The 18,788-nt window shown below is 36.9% G+C and overlaps 1 protein-coding gene across 7 annotated transcripts in view; it reads left to right on the forward strand.

Moving 5' to 3' along the window:
* Nucleotides 1-18,788, forward strand: part of RAP1GDS1 (Rap1 GTPase-GDP dissociation stimulator 1) — a 101,355-nt gene that overhangs the window by 58,423 nt on the left and 24,144 nt on the right. For 6 of the 7 annotated variants that reach the window (XM_037379749.1, XM_037379760.1, XM_037379769.1 and 3 more), the window contains 2 exons: nucleotides 138-263; nucleotides 16,293-16,439. In XM_037379749.1, the coding sequence (XP_037235646.1) occupies nucleotides 138-263; nucleotides 16,293-16,439 (273 nt within the window). The remainder of the gene's footprint in view (nucleotides 1-137; nucleotides 264-16,292; nucleotides 16,440-18,788) is intronic. The other variant, XM_037379778.1, reaches the window with a different exon arrangement.

The raw sequence follows: 18,788 nt of genomic DNA on the forward strand, positions 1-18,788 counted from the left end.
ACTTGCATGAGAACTTACATTGTTTGTCCATGGATATGTTTATTCTCGCAAAAGGCCCAGATGCAATGCCAGTGTAACTAGAATGCATGAAACCGAAAACAGCCAGCTTGCTTTAATAGGCTTTGCATTATTTCCAGAATTTATGCGGAACCCATGTGTGGATGCTGGGTTGATCCCTCCTTTGGTGCAGCTGTTAAACTGCAAAGACCAGGAAGTATTGCTTCAAACAGGACGTGCCCTGGGCAATATATGCTACGATAGCCGTGAGTGTTGAAATATGCCATATTTTGCAATGCTCTTGTAGGAGGGAGGGAAATGCTTTAGGTGTTCTGTACATTCTGTACTAGGGGATGATTTTCCTTTTTTCTTGATTTTTATTTACCACATGACTTTTCTGATTGTATGGGGCAATTGAATGTCACATTTGCATTACACTTTTGTGACAGAGAGATTAAAACAACTGTTTCAATATTGTGATACGCTGGATATAAGAATAGAAAAAATTGTGATCCTGGGTTTGTTTTCTTTTAAACATAATGAGCTAGGTTTTCAAAGAGCAGGTATTATATACACAGAGGCCTGAAAGGTGTTTTTTTCTTCAAACAATGTCTCAGAAGGGAATGGAGTCAGAGGGGAATATTCATATTCTACCAGTCTCAAAGCAGTGCAGAGCTAAATATGTGGCTGAAATGATGTCTGACCTATGTTGCTGATTCTCAGAATCCTTTTGTGGCCAATCAGTTGTTTCAAGATTACATATTGGTAGTTTTGGTAGTCAGAAGTTATAGGGAAGGAAGGTTGGTGAGGGTTTTTTTTAGCCTTTTGTGGGCACAGTAAGTTTTGCACTGCCAAGTAATTGAGTTTTGAAATTAAATTGTGACTTCGCATGTTGATTACATGCATGGGTATTTCATTTGCAAAACCAAACCAATAGTCGTAGTGTTTTGAAAATGCCACTTCATTATCCCTTACTTTAAATATTTTGATAAAAAACAATAAATATGGTACAGAAGCAGAGACACCAGAAACATCTTTCTATGCACAGGAATTTAGAAGCCTATGGATGTCTGCAGATGGGAAGTCAGATGAAATTGTAAAAGCATTTCATTATCTTGAGATTTAGTGCCTTATTTCATATGGCAAGAAATTTTCTTTGTTCTGTGTTGCATTTACTAAAAGTTTTGTTGTTCTGAATACTGTCTGTTGAAAAAACTTTCTCCTTGCTACTTTTTCTCATCCTAGTTTGGAAATGTACATTTTGTATTGTTTTAAACTACTTTGCCTTTGACCTCAAGGAAATTGATCAGATTTTCCATGCTGGCATTTCCATTTACAGACTAACAACTGCTTGAGGATGTTAATGTATAATTCTTTCATTTAGGATCTTCTTTAAGGTGAGCAATCAACTGAACAGCTGCTTCCCCATGGAAACTTCAAGTAGAAGCTGTTGAGCTTTCTATAATGTAATTTGTTTACTATATTTTATTTCAGGGTCATATGTGATGTAAAGGTCACTCCCAGGTGGCACTGGTTTATTTCATATAAGTAAAATCTATATAACTATTCATGTCATTGTTGTTCAACCCAGATTCTTTTCATAAAATACAATAAAGACACACAAAAATGGCTTTGTAGTATCAGGTATTGTGGACTACTGCTGGCTTTTACAGTGCAGGATTTATTCAGTACAGAGAAGCTGTATTATGTGCCTTGTGTTGGTTGTCCTTCTGTGGAGCAAAGCTGGCACTGATAAAATCTACGGTAAGCAGTGATGTGTTCTGTATGCCATGTGTTGCCATGCTCCTGTGGGAGGGCAGTCATTACCTTCCCTGTCTATTCAGATAAGACTAATGAATAAAGTGTAATAAAATGTCACAAAAATCAAGATATTAGCATCTTGGATTTGAGTGGAAGAAGTTATTTACAGTGCTTATTTATTACATCTACCCTACCTGACTTTATTTTGTATGTTATCTTAATGTGTAATGATTATGTAGGTATGTATCCTATCCTAAATTCTTATCTAGGACAAATACTTTCAATATGATTATCACTATAAAATTTAATATATTTTCATGTATGACTATTATTTTTCCCTAACAAAGGGCTTTAAAGTATAACAAAGACAAGGTGTGGAGGCCAATAATTCTAATAAAAAAAATGTTATTATGTATTGATAGTCTTTTTTCTTTTCAGTTGACACAAACACAGGTGTTATCCTTCTGATAATTGAGACTCATATAGGGAACTTGAAATACATCAGTAACTATATTTTACCATATACATATGCTTTTTTTTTAACTTGTACTGTGTGTGTAATTATAACATGCAGTAATGAGGAAGGACTTTAAGTCCTAAATCAACGTTAGTCTGAAACTATGAAATCAATCCCATACTGAATGGGTCCTATTTATTGAAAGCCCCAATTATCTTGTATTTCATCCTAGCAAGCATGCATCACTTTTAGTGACAAGGAGTTAATCAGGTCTGTGTTTTTGAGAGAGGTCTGCATGGCACAGGACAAAAGTTGTGGGTCAAATGGCTTTTCTTCTAGAGAAGGCTGCTTAAAAGTGGCCTCGCAGAGGAGAAGGATTGCCTGAATTTTTTTCATGATCAAATGAAAATGGCAGGGGTTTCTCAGAGTTCACAAGTCCCAGAGTAGCTGCAGGAAGGCAAGACCATTTCCACGTAAGTTCCGGAAAGGCTACTCCTGGAACACCGCTGCTGTGGGAAACTTATTTCATGGCTAAGTCCCAGTGCTGGAAGAAGTTTAGTACCTTCCACAAGGTAAAAGGGGAATTACTTTCTGGCCAGAGACCTTACTGAATGATTCATCTCCTCACAGAAAACATGAAGTGAAAAGCTGTTGACTTACTGACAGATTTTCTTCTCTATTAAGTTTGAGGTATTGCATGCACAGTGTTATTGTCTGGGTGGTCGTCAGTGTTAGCCTCCTAAAATAATACTGAATCACTGAATCACTTCTTTGAGCAAGGAAGAAAATACAGAGAATTAAATGTATTTTGTAAACAGTTAAGGAGGAAAAAATAGGTCAAATTTATCCCAAGCAGCCTTGAGAGCATCCTTTTTAAAGTATTTATGTTGTGAAGAGATCTGCTTTATGTGAGTCTGAACGTCAAGAATACAGGCAAATATAATTGCAAAGCAAAGTAGAAGAAAGCTTTGTTAGTACTGATGAGGCTTCTAGCCTTCCTCTTGTTTGCAGAGATGAAAGAAACAATTGAGGCAGCCAAAAATATTTTAAGTCAGAAGCGATGAATTTAACTAATCACAGTATGCAGACTGTTCAATGCTGCCCTACAATTCAAGAACAGATACATTACTGCATGTTCCTGCACAGCCTGTAATTGTTATGCATGCTTTATCTAGTAAATGCTACACACACCTCGGCCCCCAAATATTCATCAAAGCAGAAAATGCAAAGCAAAGAAATGGAGATGTGATCTCTGCTCCTGTCCTTCCTGCTTTCTCCCCCACTGTATCTACAGACTGTACCAAATACAGCTACTTGTACTTCCATATCCCCAGACAATGGATTCCTCAGCCTCACTCAGGAACAGAATTTTGTCTGAACTATATTACTAGATGCAAAGCTCCTAGCCCACTCATTGCTTTTAACCACCAGATATGGGTTTTTGCTCATAATCAAAGCTAAATTCTTAAGCATTGTCCAGTCAGAGCATAAGACCTGTCCCTCTAGCTGCTTCACCACTCTCTATCCATGAATCAAACTATAGCTACTTTTCTACTGTCTTTCTTTCCAGTCCCCCTGCTGTTCTCCCCAGTGCTATTTCTTTAGTCAGTTTGTACAGATGTTATAGACGGATAGGGCATACCTCCAAAACCCTAAGTACCCCCTGCACCTTGGTTCCACGTACAACATGAAGCTCTTATCTCCATTGTCCGGGAAAGGTTATGTTTAACGTAACATGGTTCTTGCTATGAAAAGCAATGCCTTAAGTCACAGCAGAAATGGTTAATTATGCTGTAGGTAAAGCCTAAAAATTATTCCCTACCATCAGCTCTGCCAGTTGGGATATTAAGTTAAACACCATTATCCAATTTGCAGCTTGTGGTCACTTCATGAACAACCTGATGGCTAGTACATGCCCATGCCTCGGCTCTCTCTGCTGGCTTCTTTCCCAATAGGCTGGGAAGACTCTGATGACTTTAATCCTGTGGCAGATTGAGAGCTTGGGGGACAGGGAGACGGAGACCACAGTTTTCAGGTTAGGCCTGCCTTCTTGCAAGACCCACATGACAATGTAGGAAAAAGGCAAAACCTGTCTGTAGCCAGGTCTCTGACCTCCTTTGACAGCCGACACACCAATGCAGTTTGTATAGATGAAAGATCAGGCCAACCAGATCCATTTTAGTCAAGAATTTTAATGGAAGATGATACTGTATTAAAATAGTAGTGTTTTCTGAACAGATAATAGCCTCACGATGTTTTTTATAATTGTTTGTGATGCACGTTCTGTCTTAATCTCAGTGATCTTTCCATAAGTAGTTTGTTAAACACTTCAGTTTTGAACTGATTGACAAACTGTTTTCTTGTGATTTATATAGCATTGAGCACACTAGAAGCTACCATCATTATACTGTAAAAGTGATAATTAAAAGAGGAAGTGAAAAGCTAGGATATTTAGAGCCTGATTCAGTAGCCATACAGACTAGAGGGAGTCATTCTGATTGGCTTCAGATGAGATTAGATTAGACTCTTACCCATTAGAAAATAATTCCTTCTTGCTATTTGGAGCATCCGCATATTCTGAAAGCTATCAAAAGGAAATAAGCTCTCCATATATCTTGTAACAGAAATGAAAAATTTCCCATTCTGCCCTTGCATAATATTTATATTAATGGCAGTGCTTAGAGACCTCCTTGGGGAGTCTCAAAGCTACTCCTTTCTGCACCTGTCTACAACCTTGTTTCTCCATGAAGCCACCAGCCTGGGTACATGTTCTCACCAACCATACTTCATGATATAAACAGCTATAGAATTGGAAAGAAACTAAAAATGAGAACTCATTCTATAAAGGCTTTCCAGACAACTGCTTATCCAGCTTTTTCTGCAGGAAATTTACTGGATCCTTTTTTCATTTTCCAAGCTGTGTATTTCTTTGTTACCTACCCAGTCTTACTTGGGTTGATGGCAGAGCTCCTCTCTGAATTGCAGCAGTGTGGCCTTTCACATAGACCCAGATCTCTCTTGATCCCAGCCTTAACATCAGACCATGAACATTATACCACTTCTTGTTAGAAAGATCCTACACATGCTATAAATTCTCTATACTCAGTTGTCGATCCTGTAAGGATGTACAGACCTCTTGCAGAGATCTGCTAAGAAAGGCTAAATATAAAAACTACTCAATTGTAGAGTTACATCTCCTCTCAGGAGATGAGGCTAGTTTCAAGATCTAAAGCAGAAAACCAGACAGCTGAGAATTAAAGGTACTGGAAAGAAGTCAGATTCAGTTTTCTCCAAAAATGGCATAACCTTTTTCAGTACCATATGGAAAACCGGCAGAATCTTAGAACACAACTGGTGTTGATAATGGCACACTACTGGCTAATCATTTCTATGAAGGTCACCCTGATTCATGCAGCCAGGCAACATCTTACCACAGTCTCACTTTTCATTGCACCAGATCCTAGCAAATGCAAAGGCCACCTATTAAGCTGTTTCCCAAGCAATACCATGAGATTGAGACCAGAGGTTTTAACTTGTTGCTTGAAAAGTGATTGTTTAGAATGGCTTTCAGAGAACAAAAATTCTAGTTTTCAGTTGTACAGTAATAAATATTGTTTTACCTTTAGATCTGTCCTCTCCAAGACATATCAGTTCTAGAAAACTATAGCATTTTTAACCTAGAAATCCTTGATAATGCAGAGTACAAGTATTGCATCAGCTAGAAACTAAGCACACCATATGCATACCAACACATACTTCCACAGTAATATTTAGTACTTATCAGCAGTTAATCATGAATGTACTTAGGAAGCTGTTAAACAATATTATTGTAATTTACTTATTTTAAGCTGGTCTAAATGGAATCAGAATGATGCGGAAATCTTCCTAGAGCATCAGAAGGAGCCAGGCAAGAGGTCATATGAAAAACCTGAATTCTCATTCTCAGGCTATTACTCTTTCTGAAATTTACATTCTAAATATTAACTCTACTGAAACAAGTGGCAAAATTCTCATGACTTAAGCCAGAACTTAACAGAAGGCCACACAGGGAAGAAAAAAACCCACAAAACCACCAAAACCAAATTGCCATAGATTTGCAACTTTAACCTTCTTTAAGATGAAGGTATAAGGCCTGATTTTCTGTTTGCTTTAAAGAGTAAAAGGTATGATAGGTTCTGCTTATTTTCTGCGGTGCAAATATTTTACCTCTTCCTGTTTTTTCCAGGAAGATTATTTGAATAAGCAGAATAAGTAGATCAGAATTCTGTCAGTACAGTTGCAAAATAAAAATCTAGAGAAACAAAGCAGATTTTTTTCTGATTCCTTACTTGCTGCTTCTCCAATATTTCATTCACAGTCTGTAAAGTTTGTGTATTGCTCAGGTTCCAACAGGCTCAGAGACACCTGCTTAATTTACAGTCAAAATAGAAGCCACAAGCAACAAGGAAATTTAACAAAAAAAGAAAAAAAGGGGGGAAAAAAAACCCAGAGAGAGATGAAAGGTGTTTCCAGGGTATTAAAGAAGTTCATTGGCAGACTTGGGAAGGAATTCTGCTTTATTCACTAGATCTTGCTGCCACCCTAAAAGCAAGTTAAGGATTCAAACTTTGGTTAAGGACTGAGCTATTTTTTCATACTTCAAAGCTAAAAAAGTAGGAAAGGCAAAAACTTGGAATTCCCCATATATTTATGAAGATTATTTTTAGAATTTCAGTAATAATAAGTGAACAAGACATATAACTCACTCTTCTCCTTTCAATTCAGCCTCTCTTTTCATGTCTTTTTTTCACTTTGCCTTTTAAGATATTTTAATTTGTTCATATTTGTAGATAACTGCAGAGCCACATTTCATTGCTTTCAAGCCCCTCAGAAAGCAAAGCTCGTTAATTTGGTGTCTAGACATGGCCAAAGTGTCTAGCTTATTCTACTTTTATTTAGACAAATAGGCATTATGTGACTAGAATTATCAACTGTCACTGAATCAGCAGTGGTAGAGAATATTAACTAAATTATCATGGAAAACAGAATAAAGGATCTGTGAGCATCTTGCTAAATATTGCTTATTTGTAATTGGGATGTGTTTATTAGACTTTTTTGTTAAACTTGCAGCCATTGTTCTTTTAACTTTGTGTTTTAATACAGTCTAATTATATAATCATAGCTTATTAAATAATAATGTAGAATGTAATTTTGTTGTACTCTCATTTTTGCAATGCTGTGTGCATATGTTGCATAGGCCAAGCCTTTTATTTGTTTATATAATAGCTACACAGGCATCAGGTTTTATACAGCATTTCATACAGTGCAGTAACAGCATAGAGTTAGCACACAACATGCAAACAACCTGAATTAATTCCATTTGTTGTGTCCCTGTCTAAGGAATACTGCACAACTCTCAGAAACAGGAATTGGACATTATTATCAAAGAACGATATTAGTAAAATCTATCCCTTAGTGCAGTGAAAGTCTTGAATGTCACAGCCCTGGCACCAGGACTGTTTAGTCAGTGTCTTTTTATAATACTTTTAGTACACTAATATAATCAAGAGATGGTGCCCACCAGAGGAAGTTGCAGCCGAAGCATTTGATAAAAGTTGGTGAGGAAAGAGTTAGGTAAAAGTACAGATTATAGCAAGAGAGTTAGCATCAGCAATTATAAAGCTGTGTTCCTGTCACAGAAGGTGTTGGTGTGTATGAACGAAGTTGGTCTTCAAGCCTCCTTAATCCTGAGACTGCTGTGTGTCTGCATAGTTGTCCAGCCAGCAGAATAGCTTGAGGACTCAGGGTGGATGCCTTGAATACCCCGCCTACAACAAGATGCACATTTCCCTGAAAAAAGTGTCACTTTCCCGAGACAGTGTCTGGTTTATCAAACACATCTTGGCATCACTTGGCCTCTTGAGCACCGGCTGTTCTGCAGTCATTGTATTGCTAGTTGCCCTCCAGTCAAATCAGTGGGTTGCCTTCTGCTAAAGAGGTAAAAGATTTCCTAAGACAAAACACTTTGCTGGTCATTCTCAGGTTGTATTCCACAGCCGTGCAAGATACAAGTATCTTCTACAGGTGAGCTCCTCTGTGCAGGCTGCACACTAACAAGCAACAATGCCCATGTGCTGGTGCTTGGAGCTGCTTCAGAAGGCTGGGCCCTGCCACCCCGCCTTAGGCTTCGTAATTTGGGGCAAGGATAGCACTGACCCCAAACGCAAGACTCACCCCAGCTTTTCCTAGATCCCAGGGTGATTTGTTACTTTCTCACTTCTCCAGATAGTTTTCTTTCTTCCTAGTAAGATCCACGAATACGTTTTATGGCGTGTTTTTTTGGTATTGTTTCATTTTTTGCTTCTTGGGCTTTTCCCAACCTACTCCAGATTCCCACAGGTTACACACTTTCTGAGTCTGCTTTTCTGGCAGCTTTGGTGGAGACCCACAGCTCCCTTGCTCTCCTTCAGCTGACAGTGCCACCCTTACACCATACCAGGCAATGCCCCTTGCCAAGCTCCTTTCAGAGGCACCCAGCAGGATGCTCCTGTTTTGCACTGGACTGTGACCATGCGATGTTCAGGCCACAGCCTTGTCCTGAAGAGTTTGAAGCTGAGAGACATCATTGCTCTTAAAGACTTAGGAGTAAAAATTCTAAATTAATTGCTGTGGGCAGGTTTATTCTGTTAATAGCATGACATGCTATAAATGCCTATTTACCATTCTAGAAAAATTTCCTGATGTTTTACTGTATAATTGAATTCCATGATTTATTTCATGCTGTATGAAATAATAAGCATGGGCTGGCTTCAGCTCTAACCAACCTAATTTGTTTGACTGCAGTGGAATTAATAAGGAGTTACATAGAGTTATAAAGTCAACTGAAGAATCTGCTGTAAGCATATTGCACATGAAAAGGAAGGCAGAGGGAAGTGCTGCATTCAGATTTGAGGACCTTTACCTGAGTTTTATATATCTAGTAGAACTTTCTTCTACTGGTTAGCTTCTTTATTTTTAAATAGAATTTAGGAGTGGAAATTACTGCACTTTAAAATTAGTATCTCCTCGGAATCCAGAACAAATCATATCCCAATACTGAGACTAGTAGTATTTTATATCGATGCTGATAAAAATATTTCTGCTATTATATTAGAAACTCAGATCCACTAGTAGAAGTTGACTGGAAGTGAAGTATTAAAAAGTCTTGAACAGTAAACACATCCTATTCTTTTGCCTGAAATAGAAACATTATTTTTCTCATATGTATCTGACATAAGAAGAATATGAAAAATAAGCTAATTTTATTGGAATTAAATTGTGGAGTTGAATCTGGCTTGCATTTGACTGCTGCCTCAGCATAAGATTATGGTGATGTGGTAGTGGCACATTTACCTCCCTTCAAACGTTCTGCCAAACTCATGACTCTGTGGACAAAAGAAATTCCACAATACTCATGAGAGAGATTAGGGCTTGTAGACATTGATATCCTATGGTCCACACATTGAACATATTATAAGAATACCACTAGATCTCCATTTGAATGCAACATTTTAAAGTTGTGTTTCTTCGGAAAAAAACCAGTTGCATAAGAGGGCCAGTATGCTGCTGCATCAGTTGTCATTAGCCAGCAAATATGCTGGCAACAGTTTTATCGAAAAAGATCAGTGCTATATATTCTCAGTCCTTGAAGGCGCTATATTAAGTGACAGCGTTCTGTTAGCATTTCTAGTTTACTGTTTACAGATTTATCATTTTAGCAATAATTTCTAAAAGAATAATTTATGAGACAATACCTTCAATGCAGCTGGAGTTGTAGGGCTAAGGATAGTTGCTATCAATTCAAGATGAACTGATTACCAGACTGTACTGTGAAGCAAGCGTGAGTAATTTGAGATTATTTTTTCTTCATAAAGCAAAAATTTTAAGGCTATATTGATTGATTTTGGTCAGTAAGCAAATAAAAACTGTACTTGTGGTAATCGGAGTATTATAATTCCTGAAGGTATTAAATAAAAGGAAATGAAATTACAGTACAAGATAGAGCAATCACCAAAATTATCTTTCATATTATTAAAACATGAATCTCAAAATAAAGTATTGCTGTATCCTGTCCCTTGTAGACAACTGCACAGAAGACATGGAAAAAGCAGCAAACAAAAATAGTGCAATATAAATACATGAAGCTTACTTTCCTTGAAAAAATAAAATTAATGCAGTGCTGCTGTCTGTTCTGTAATAGGGCTGTAGTCTGTAGACTTGCAGTCAAAATGCTGACAGGGTCCAGAATCCAGTGATTTTAAAGCATACATAAACAGACTGAGGATTAAAAGTAGGGTCAAATATTGACTGACTGAATGACAGCATGGCATTAAAAGATTTATCTTTACAGTGTTCAGACAGAAAAAAAAAACAACAACAAAAAAGGAAAACTCCTAGTTTATGTAAGTAGCAATGTTTTTCCTAATGTCTACATAGATAACATGGTTTATACTAGCTAAGGGTTTGCCCGTAACTGTTTTCTGAATGTTATCTCTATTTCCTTAATAAGGAGAGAGAGAAAACACATAAGCAGGACCTTGCTTCCTTTGGAGTTCTACTCCTGCTGTTTTTTCCCCACACATGGTCATAATTTTCAGCATGTCACACCATCATTTCCTCTGCAGCAGCCAGTTTGATATCATAGATGATTATGACTTAAGCTGAAAGAATAAACAGCAGGAGCAGATGAATGCCTCAGTACAAAAACAATGCAAAGAAGATCTAACTAGAAAATAGAGGAAAACAAAAACAGAACATGTAGAAAGAGTCTTCCCCCCGCCCCCCACCTTGGGCTACTGTAAATTAGTTTAATCTAAAAAAAATAAATAATAAAACTTATTTATAAAGCACTCATCTAACGTAAGCAATATTTTGGTCAAAAAGAATGCAGGATTGTAGCCAAATGTAATAAAGATTAAGTACTTCAAGTAAAATGGCAGTATGTAATTTAAATTATTTTATGATTACACCCAATTGCAAAGTAAAATTATTTTAAAAGAAATATTTTTTTTTTTCCATGTCACCAAAAGCTGCTGTCTTGGCAGGTTGGTTTATGCAAATCGGGGACCTTGATCATAGAAATCATCCTTTCCCTCACTGACTTGCACCATTTATACCAGTGTAACTGTTTATACCAATAAACTTTTGCAGAACATGAATTGGCAAAAGGAGAATTTGGGTTTCCAGTTGCAAGGCAAAACCAGAACATTTCAAAGTACAAGTCTTAAATTTGAAGCCCGTAAGATCATTTTTAAGAAATACTATCAAGTAGTTTTCTAGCTGATTATATCTAAGAAATGGGTATATATTTGAAGCATACATATATAACAAACATTATAGCAACATGGTAGCTTGTGATTTCTGGTGCTTTTTAAAGGTTAAATCTATTTTATGCATTTTGAATCTGCAAACCAATATAGGGCCCCTACTGAGAAATATCATTACATATGATTATTGTAAAACACAAAATTCACATTTCAGAATGATGATACAGTAACAAAGACGTAGTAAGTAAAGAACCGTTTGGAAAGCAGTGGCATTGTGGCCATTGTGATGTAAAGGTATGATAGGCAAAAGTAATAGAGTGTTCATACCTTATCTGTTTTGTGAGGAAAAAAAAAGGGGGCCCAGTTTTCGAACAACCATTTAGTACCTCACTATACTAAACATAATTTTCTGTGCTTTTATTTAGTCTTTATTTAACTAGCTACGATACCATCATCACCATAATCATAGCCTAATTTTTACCAGTCTGTGAGTTTACTCACCATATACACACTTAAGCTGTGCATCTTTGCAGGACCAGGATCATTTCAGAAGTGCAAATTAGTTCTAAACTGTAGTTTAAGTATTAGAGATTATGAAGAGAAAAGTGTGGACTAACGGAGGAACCAGACCATTATATATATATTTTTAACTTCATTAAAAATTGGTTAAACCACAAATTTTCAGAACTGTCTGAAAGAGTGTTGGTTTTTTCTCTTGTGAAGACACAGCTCCGTATCCTAATAGAACATCAATAAGAAATGTTTTTCTCCCAATCTATATGAGATGCATCTGTTTCTTTAATGTCACTTGGATTGGCAGAGCTTGAACTCTGTATTAAAAAAGGGTCCAGTATGAAAACAGCAAAGTTAAGTTAAAGTTTAGATTAAAGAGCACTAGGTGAGTATTTGCAAAAATATTTTCTGATACCTGTCTATACTATGGCACCACCCTTTGCCTGATGTAACTATATTTCCAGAAATAATAAGCTTATAGTGGTGACAAAAATCAAAGTATTGGTGCATGTGTTTTAGAAATAACTCATTGGCTTTGTATAGTTTATCCTTTACATTATTCCCATACTTTAAGCTGTCACTTTAATTCTTTTTTTCATGTTAATCTTTTATGACAGTGGCTTGTTTTAAGGTTTAGGAAACTGGAGAAGAAAACTCAAGGGACAATTATGCAAATGCATCTTAGGAAAAGCAGATTGAAACTAAATGCATTTTAAAGACCTACCAATCATATGCACTAAAAAAATTTTGGTCTTTGACCTGGGCATCCGTTGGAGAAGACATGGCTGAGTCATGGGAAAGTTTGTCAAGACTCTTATTTGTAGAGGGAATGAGAGCAGTCACAGTAATTTGATAATATACATTAAAACCCAGTTTTGCATAAAAGCAAAAGAGACTATACTAGTTCTTAGAGATGGTTGCGGTACATTGGGCTAAAGAACAGTGTGGAAGTAACTCATTCTGTAATAAATCTTACTGTACATTTTGTAGAGAAAAAAAAAATCCCTCTGTTCTCTTGGGTTGTCATTCTGGCATCTTTAAACAGTATTACATGTACTTAAAAAAACCCTATACAACACTATTGCCCATTGTGAGCTGTAGCAAAGCATTTTTAAGCAGAAATGTGAATGCTGTCGTTGAAGTGTTCAATCACTGATCTCTTAGGCACAGCAAATGTTTATTTAAAAAGGTCACAGGAAAAGAATTCAACACAGCTTCTGGGAGGCTGGAAGCATGTTAACTGTGGGAGTTCATATTGCTGCTGAACTGCAAGGTAGCAGTTGGATTGAGAACAAGATACAGCAACATGCTGTGGTCTTGTTTTGACTGTAAATGATTTGGAGTTCAGTGAGTGTTCTTCTGTGCAAAATCTGTTTCTTAGTGACAGAGCAGGGAGAAGTGAGTCGGTAATAAGTACATGGAGCATTCTGAGTCAGAAATATGCTTTTTGCTTGGGGATGCGGCAGGGTGTCATAGCCTGAGCTTGGAGTGGGTAGTCAGGACCTTCAGAATTTTCCTCCTACATCTAGTACAGGGTTCTTTGTGGCCCTGCACTAATGAGCTGAGTTAATCCTCTTGGGCTTAAGGAGGCAGCACCAGGAAATCCTAATTATAGCACTAGCCCAGGTCTGTTCTTCACCCATCTGGCTAGGACAGAGAAGCAGCTATGCAGGATGAGCTGTAGCATGGGAAAGAGGTAGAGCAACAAACTCAGTTAAGGCATCTCTTTTATGAATCTACCAACCTATGTAGTCATGTCAAAGTCTGGCACTTATAGCCTGCCACCTAATTGGGAGGGATCCTGAAGTTCATTTTACCCTGACTTTTTGAGTATACTATAAAGACAGACATTTCTTGGAGTGAGATTTGTTTCTGAATCTTTCTGCCATACTTTTGCTGTCTGTACAGTGTGAAGCTGATTGTCAGTATCTACCTAACAAAAATACTGTGTGGATAAGAATTTTGTCATGTATTTGACATGAGAGACTATTATGTACTTAAAGATACAGTTGTTTTTTATGTATAACTTCTTTGACAAACCAGAGAGAATGGAAGTAAAAAGACATACAAGCTAGATTTTCATTTGTTGTAAAATATTACCACACAATTATTTTCAGTGGAGTTGTGCCAAATTCCATCCAGGTAAGGAACCTGGCTTGTGATTGTTTTTCAGTTTTTTAAACGTTGCTTCCAAATCTTCACCCAGCTCTACCTTTATATTATTCTTTGCTTACATTTTTTATATGCAGTTCCATATCAAGACATGTGACCAAGCCTGACAACTGATTCTCAACTCAAGCTTAATTTTATCATGGTTTTAGTTTGTTGAATCCAATTGTGTTATAGCAATTTGAGAACCATATTCAGTACATCTGATATAGAATCAGTGATTAAGTTTGGTTTTGCACATCTGTTTTGACTCACAGAACAGGTGAGTCAAATACAAAATCATGTATTTGCATAACTTTTGTAATAAAAAATGCATGAAGAGGATACCTAAAACAAGGTGCTGGAATATTCCAGCCAAATTTGGGGTGTTTTCTCTGCTGACTAGGTAAACATAAGCACTGAATATGAACACCTGACTTTATTGTCTCACTATATTTTGGTCTGGGACTTCCTTTAATTTCAGCATTATGTCTATGTTTGTCATTGCATCAAGGATGGAAGAGATTTATTTCTTTTATATTTCTTCTGTTTTTTATAGTTCTTTCTTGACACAGAATCTTGTCTTGAATTTGTTTGACTGTACGCTGATTCCAGTTTCTCCTTTTTCAAAATGGAACATACCTACCTGCAGTGAAACACAGTCCCCTGATGTCCTGATCATGTCCAAGATGGAGACAGTTGTGGCAGTGACATTTTTCCTCTTCTGCATCTATTTTTTATCCTGCAAAACACTTATTACTTTCGTAATAAATTTCGTAGTTAAGATCCACCAAGAATTACCCTTCCTCCTTCAGCTCCACACAGCAAATTCTCTGAAGTCCATTTATATACCCCTCATATATATATATGTATATCTATATTTATGAGTATATATAGTGTAACTGTATATGCAATACTTATAATCCTTTTTTAATATATAGTATGTAAGGACTATGTATAGTATAAACCGTATTAACAAAACTTGGAAGATTTATAAACTTCTTTTTGCAGAGCTCTGGAGCAATTTATAGCGGAAGATCATATTCTGAATATGGACAGCCTTGGTTTTCTTACTGAATACATTGCAGAATGAGAACAACTTAGTAGCTTGACCTCCACGTACGATAGAGAGAGAGAAGAGTGGCAATGGAGTGATGAATAACAAAGGAAAGAGGAGATTTGCTTTGGGGCCATTAAGAAATTGAGGAGAGGGGTTTTTTACGTACTTTGCAAAACTTTTGCTTTAGTGATTTCCCCCTCAAGGTTTTGTTTTCGTCCAGATTTTCCAGTTGATTCCAACTCTAACTCACCTGGAAATCCCTCCTTTGGAAGCCCTGGAATTTAGGTTATTGGCTGTTGCCTGTTGCTGATTGCCTGCTGGGAAAGGAAGCAGTATTGTTGATTATTGCAATGGAAGGCCAATTTTTCCTTTATTCCTACACTGATACATCAAATCTGATTTCTTACTCAGAAGGAGTTCCATCCAAGATTATAGTGTGTTACTTACGACACCTCAGAACATTGTAGCCTTTTGTAGATGCAGAAGATTTTGTCTTTTAGCCATGCAAAAAGAATCTGATAGTGGTATTAAATTTCAGGTATAGAAGTACAAAGAACATGCTGTGTGGCAAAGTGAGTGCGTGAACAGATTTTGCAACTGGGAAATAGTACCTCTGTCTGCTTTGTCCATTTTATTCCCGATTTTGTTTTTAAGTAACCTAAGCAATTTATTTTCTGTATTTCAATTTCTTGGTCTGCATAATGGCAAAGGTAATTTACCACAAGAGTGTATGGGCTAGGCTTTGAAAAGTGCTGAGAACCTCCCTCTGGCAAAACCCAATGTATCTTCAGAATATTATTGATCACCTCCAGCAGCTCTGCCTTAAACACTGGATTTCTTAACAAAGGTATTAGTGCCAGGTGGTTAATCCCTTTTGTTGTAGGTGTTCTCACTTTCCTAGCTCTGTTGCACTAAAAACTGGCCCTTAAGCATCTCTCTAGATGAATTTGACAAGACTGGAGGAATGACTTCACTCTATTTAAAAGCTTCGTTTTGTATGATTACTGTTACGTTCGGGACTCTACGGTGGGTTCTGGTTTCATTTTTTTTAATGTAACTCTTTGTTTTACAGATGAGGGCAGGAACGCAGTTGACCATGCAGGTGGTGCACATATTGTAGTAGACCATATAAGGTCACTTTGCAGTAAAACAGATCCAGCCAGTGAGAAGCTCTTGACTGTCTTTTGTGGCATGCTGATGAACTATAGCAATGAGAATGGTAAACAACACCGAAAATTTGCTTTATGTCTACCAGGAGAACAATCCCATCAAAAAAAGAAAAAAGAGAAAAGTTAAAGTCAACTGTAGGTTTGCACTGTGAATACAAACACTAAGTTATTCTGAAAAGATCAAGTACCTCAATTCACATATACAATTTTCTGTTTCAGTAAAATTATGTTCCCAAAAATGCTAGATATCTTCCTGATGCAATTCCATATAGCATATCGTATAAAATTTTAAAATCGACATCTGGAATTTACTACTTTGTCTAAAAGCAATACATGGAGATATATCATACACCTTAGGAAACAACTTTTTTTTTTAATTATTTAAAAAAACCAAGAAAACCCCAAGATTTTTGGAAAAAAAAACCAACCAAGATTTACAGAAGTAAACTATAAGGCTACATTAAGTCCTCTCTTTTTCATTTAGTATCAAACACCGTAAGACTAATTTGTTGCAGGCATGCAGTGTTGTCTTGATGATTTGGGGGTATGTATGCCAAACAGCTTTCCTTAATTATTTTTCTCCTTGTGAAATGTATATAAAACCACATGTTACTTTCTTCTAAGATAAATGGGGAATAATTAATGTGTATGTTCAACATGTGTATGTTCTGTGTCTACAGATTATAAGTTTATTTTCTTTATGCCATTAAATGGAAATGTTTAGGGGCTGGGACAAAAACACAAGATAGTATCTTAAATGAGTAAGGGTAAGAAAATAGTGTTCTACACTAGTTGTATAAACATACTGATATTTTAGTACCTAGTTTGCTTCTGCATGCAAACATGGTAAAATGCCAAAGTATATTTTACAGCATTCACACATTTCCAAGTTTTTTAAAATTTGAATCTCTAAGAAAATGGGGATAAATGAGGAAAGCTAAATAGTAGCTGTTCTCCTGACTTGTAATGGCACAGATTGCACATGTAGTTAGCTAATCACATTTTGTCTTCAATCATGCCCATTTCCTGAATTGTAGTGTTTTATGATAGGAAGAAGTAGCTTCTTTATTAGCTACTCACTATTTCCTTAATGTTGTCACTTGCTGTAACTCACTTTCCAAACCTATGTCCCCCAAACTCTTCTACTTTTCAGGATGGTCCATAGGCTTAACTTTTTTTTACCTTTACTGTATAAATTTTTAATCTGCTTTATCGTCTCTTCTAGCATAGTTTCCTTGTGTGTTTTCTGTGCCATCTCTCTGGATCTCTCCGCTCCTAATGTTACTTTTCCACCTCCGAATATCACTATTGTATATGTCTCATCTCTTTCTCTTGTTCTTACATGCTTGCTTTCATCCTCCTTTCCTAGTATTATCTAAGAATACTTGTTTACAGTATGTCCTCCTCCTTCTCCAAATAGCAACTTTCTAGTTCCTTTATTTCATGTAGTTTTCAGGAATTGTTTTGCTTGGTGTCTGCATGAGCGTCACATTTTATTACATTTCATAGTGTTAACTTTCTGTTTTCCTTATTTGTTAAAGTATTTGAAACAAATAGATATTCTGACTTCTAAGCTACCAGAATCCTCTGGATTAAGACTAAGGAGCATCTAGTATATTTGGTAGCAGAAGACAGATGAGTCCAAGAGGGCTGTGAAGAGATACTGTATCAGTTTTGCTTCGGTGACCAAACTCCCAGCAGATATTCCCTAGGAAAACTAATTATGAGATAAATCTCGCAAACAAGCAGCTTCTGAACACTTTAACTGTTATGAACATTGAATACATGACTCATTCCATCTAGTAAGAAAGCTTATTCTGATGCAATCAATAAAGCAGTTGTGTAGTTCAGTGACAACTAAGGAGGATTCACTAGTGGCTCTCTACTCTGCTAAATGACATCTTTCATTTCGCATGAACTAACAGACTGACACAATATTCACAGGAGCCACTGAAGCAATGTCAGAAGTGAGAAATGCAGGAGTATTCCCAGCTTCTGGATCTGGGTGCACACCACCATCCTGTCCTACTACCACATCAGGGAGGAATACTGGGGGCTTTCCCCATATACTTGGTAGTCTTCATGAGAAAAGACCTTGAGTAGGGACCTAGCTCCTGTTTGGCCCAGGACCTGTGGCTGTGCTGTGTAAGACTTAGAATCATAGAATGGTTTGGGTTGGAAGGGACCGTAAAGATTATTTGGTTCCAACCCTCTGCCATGGGCAGGGACACTTTCCATTAGACAGGTTGCTCAAAGGACCTGTGTTCTCTAGTTCCACTGTGAATTTGCTCACCGACTAAGGCAACCACTGAACTAAACCCCAAAAAAATCTGCCAAATCAATATTAAATAAATAAATTAAAGAATTAATTTTTTAGAAGAAAACTCAGTGACTGTACC

The sequence above is a fragment of the Falco rusticolus genome, chromosome 1 (genome assembly GCF_015220075.1).
Source record: "Falco rusticolus isolate bFalRus1 chromosome 1, bFalRus1.pri, whole genome shotgun sequence".
Classification (NCBI taxonomy): Eukaryota; Metazoa; Chordata; class Aves; order Falconiformes; family Falconidae; genus Falco; species Falco rusticolus.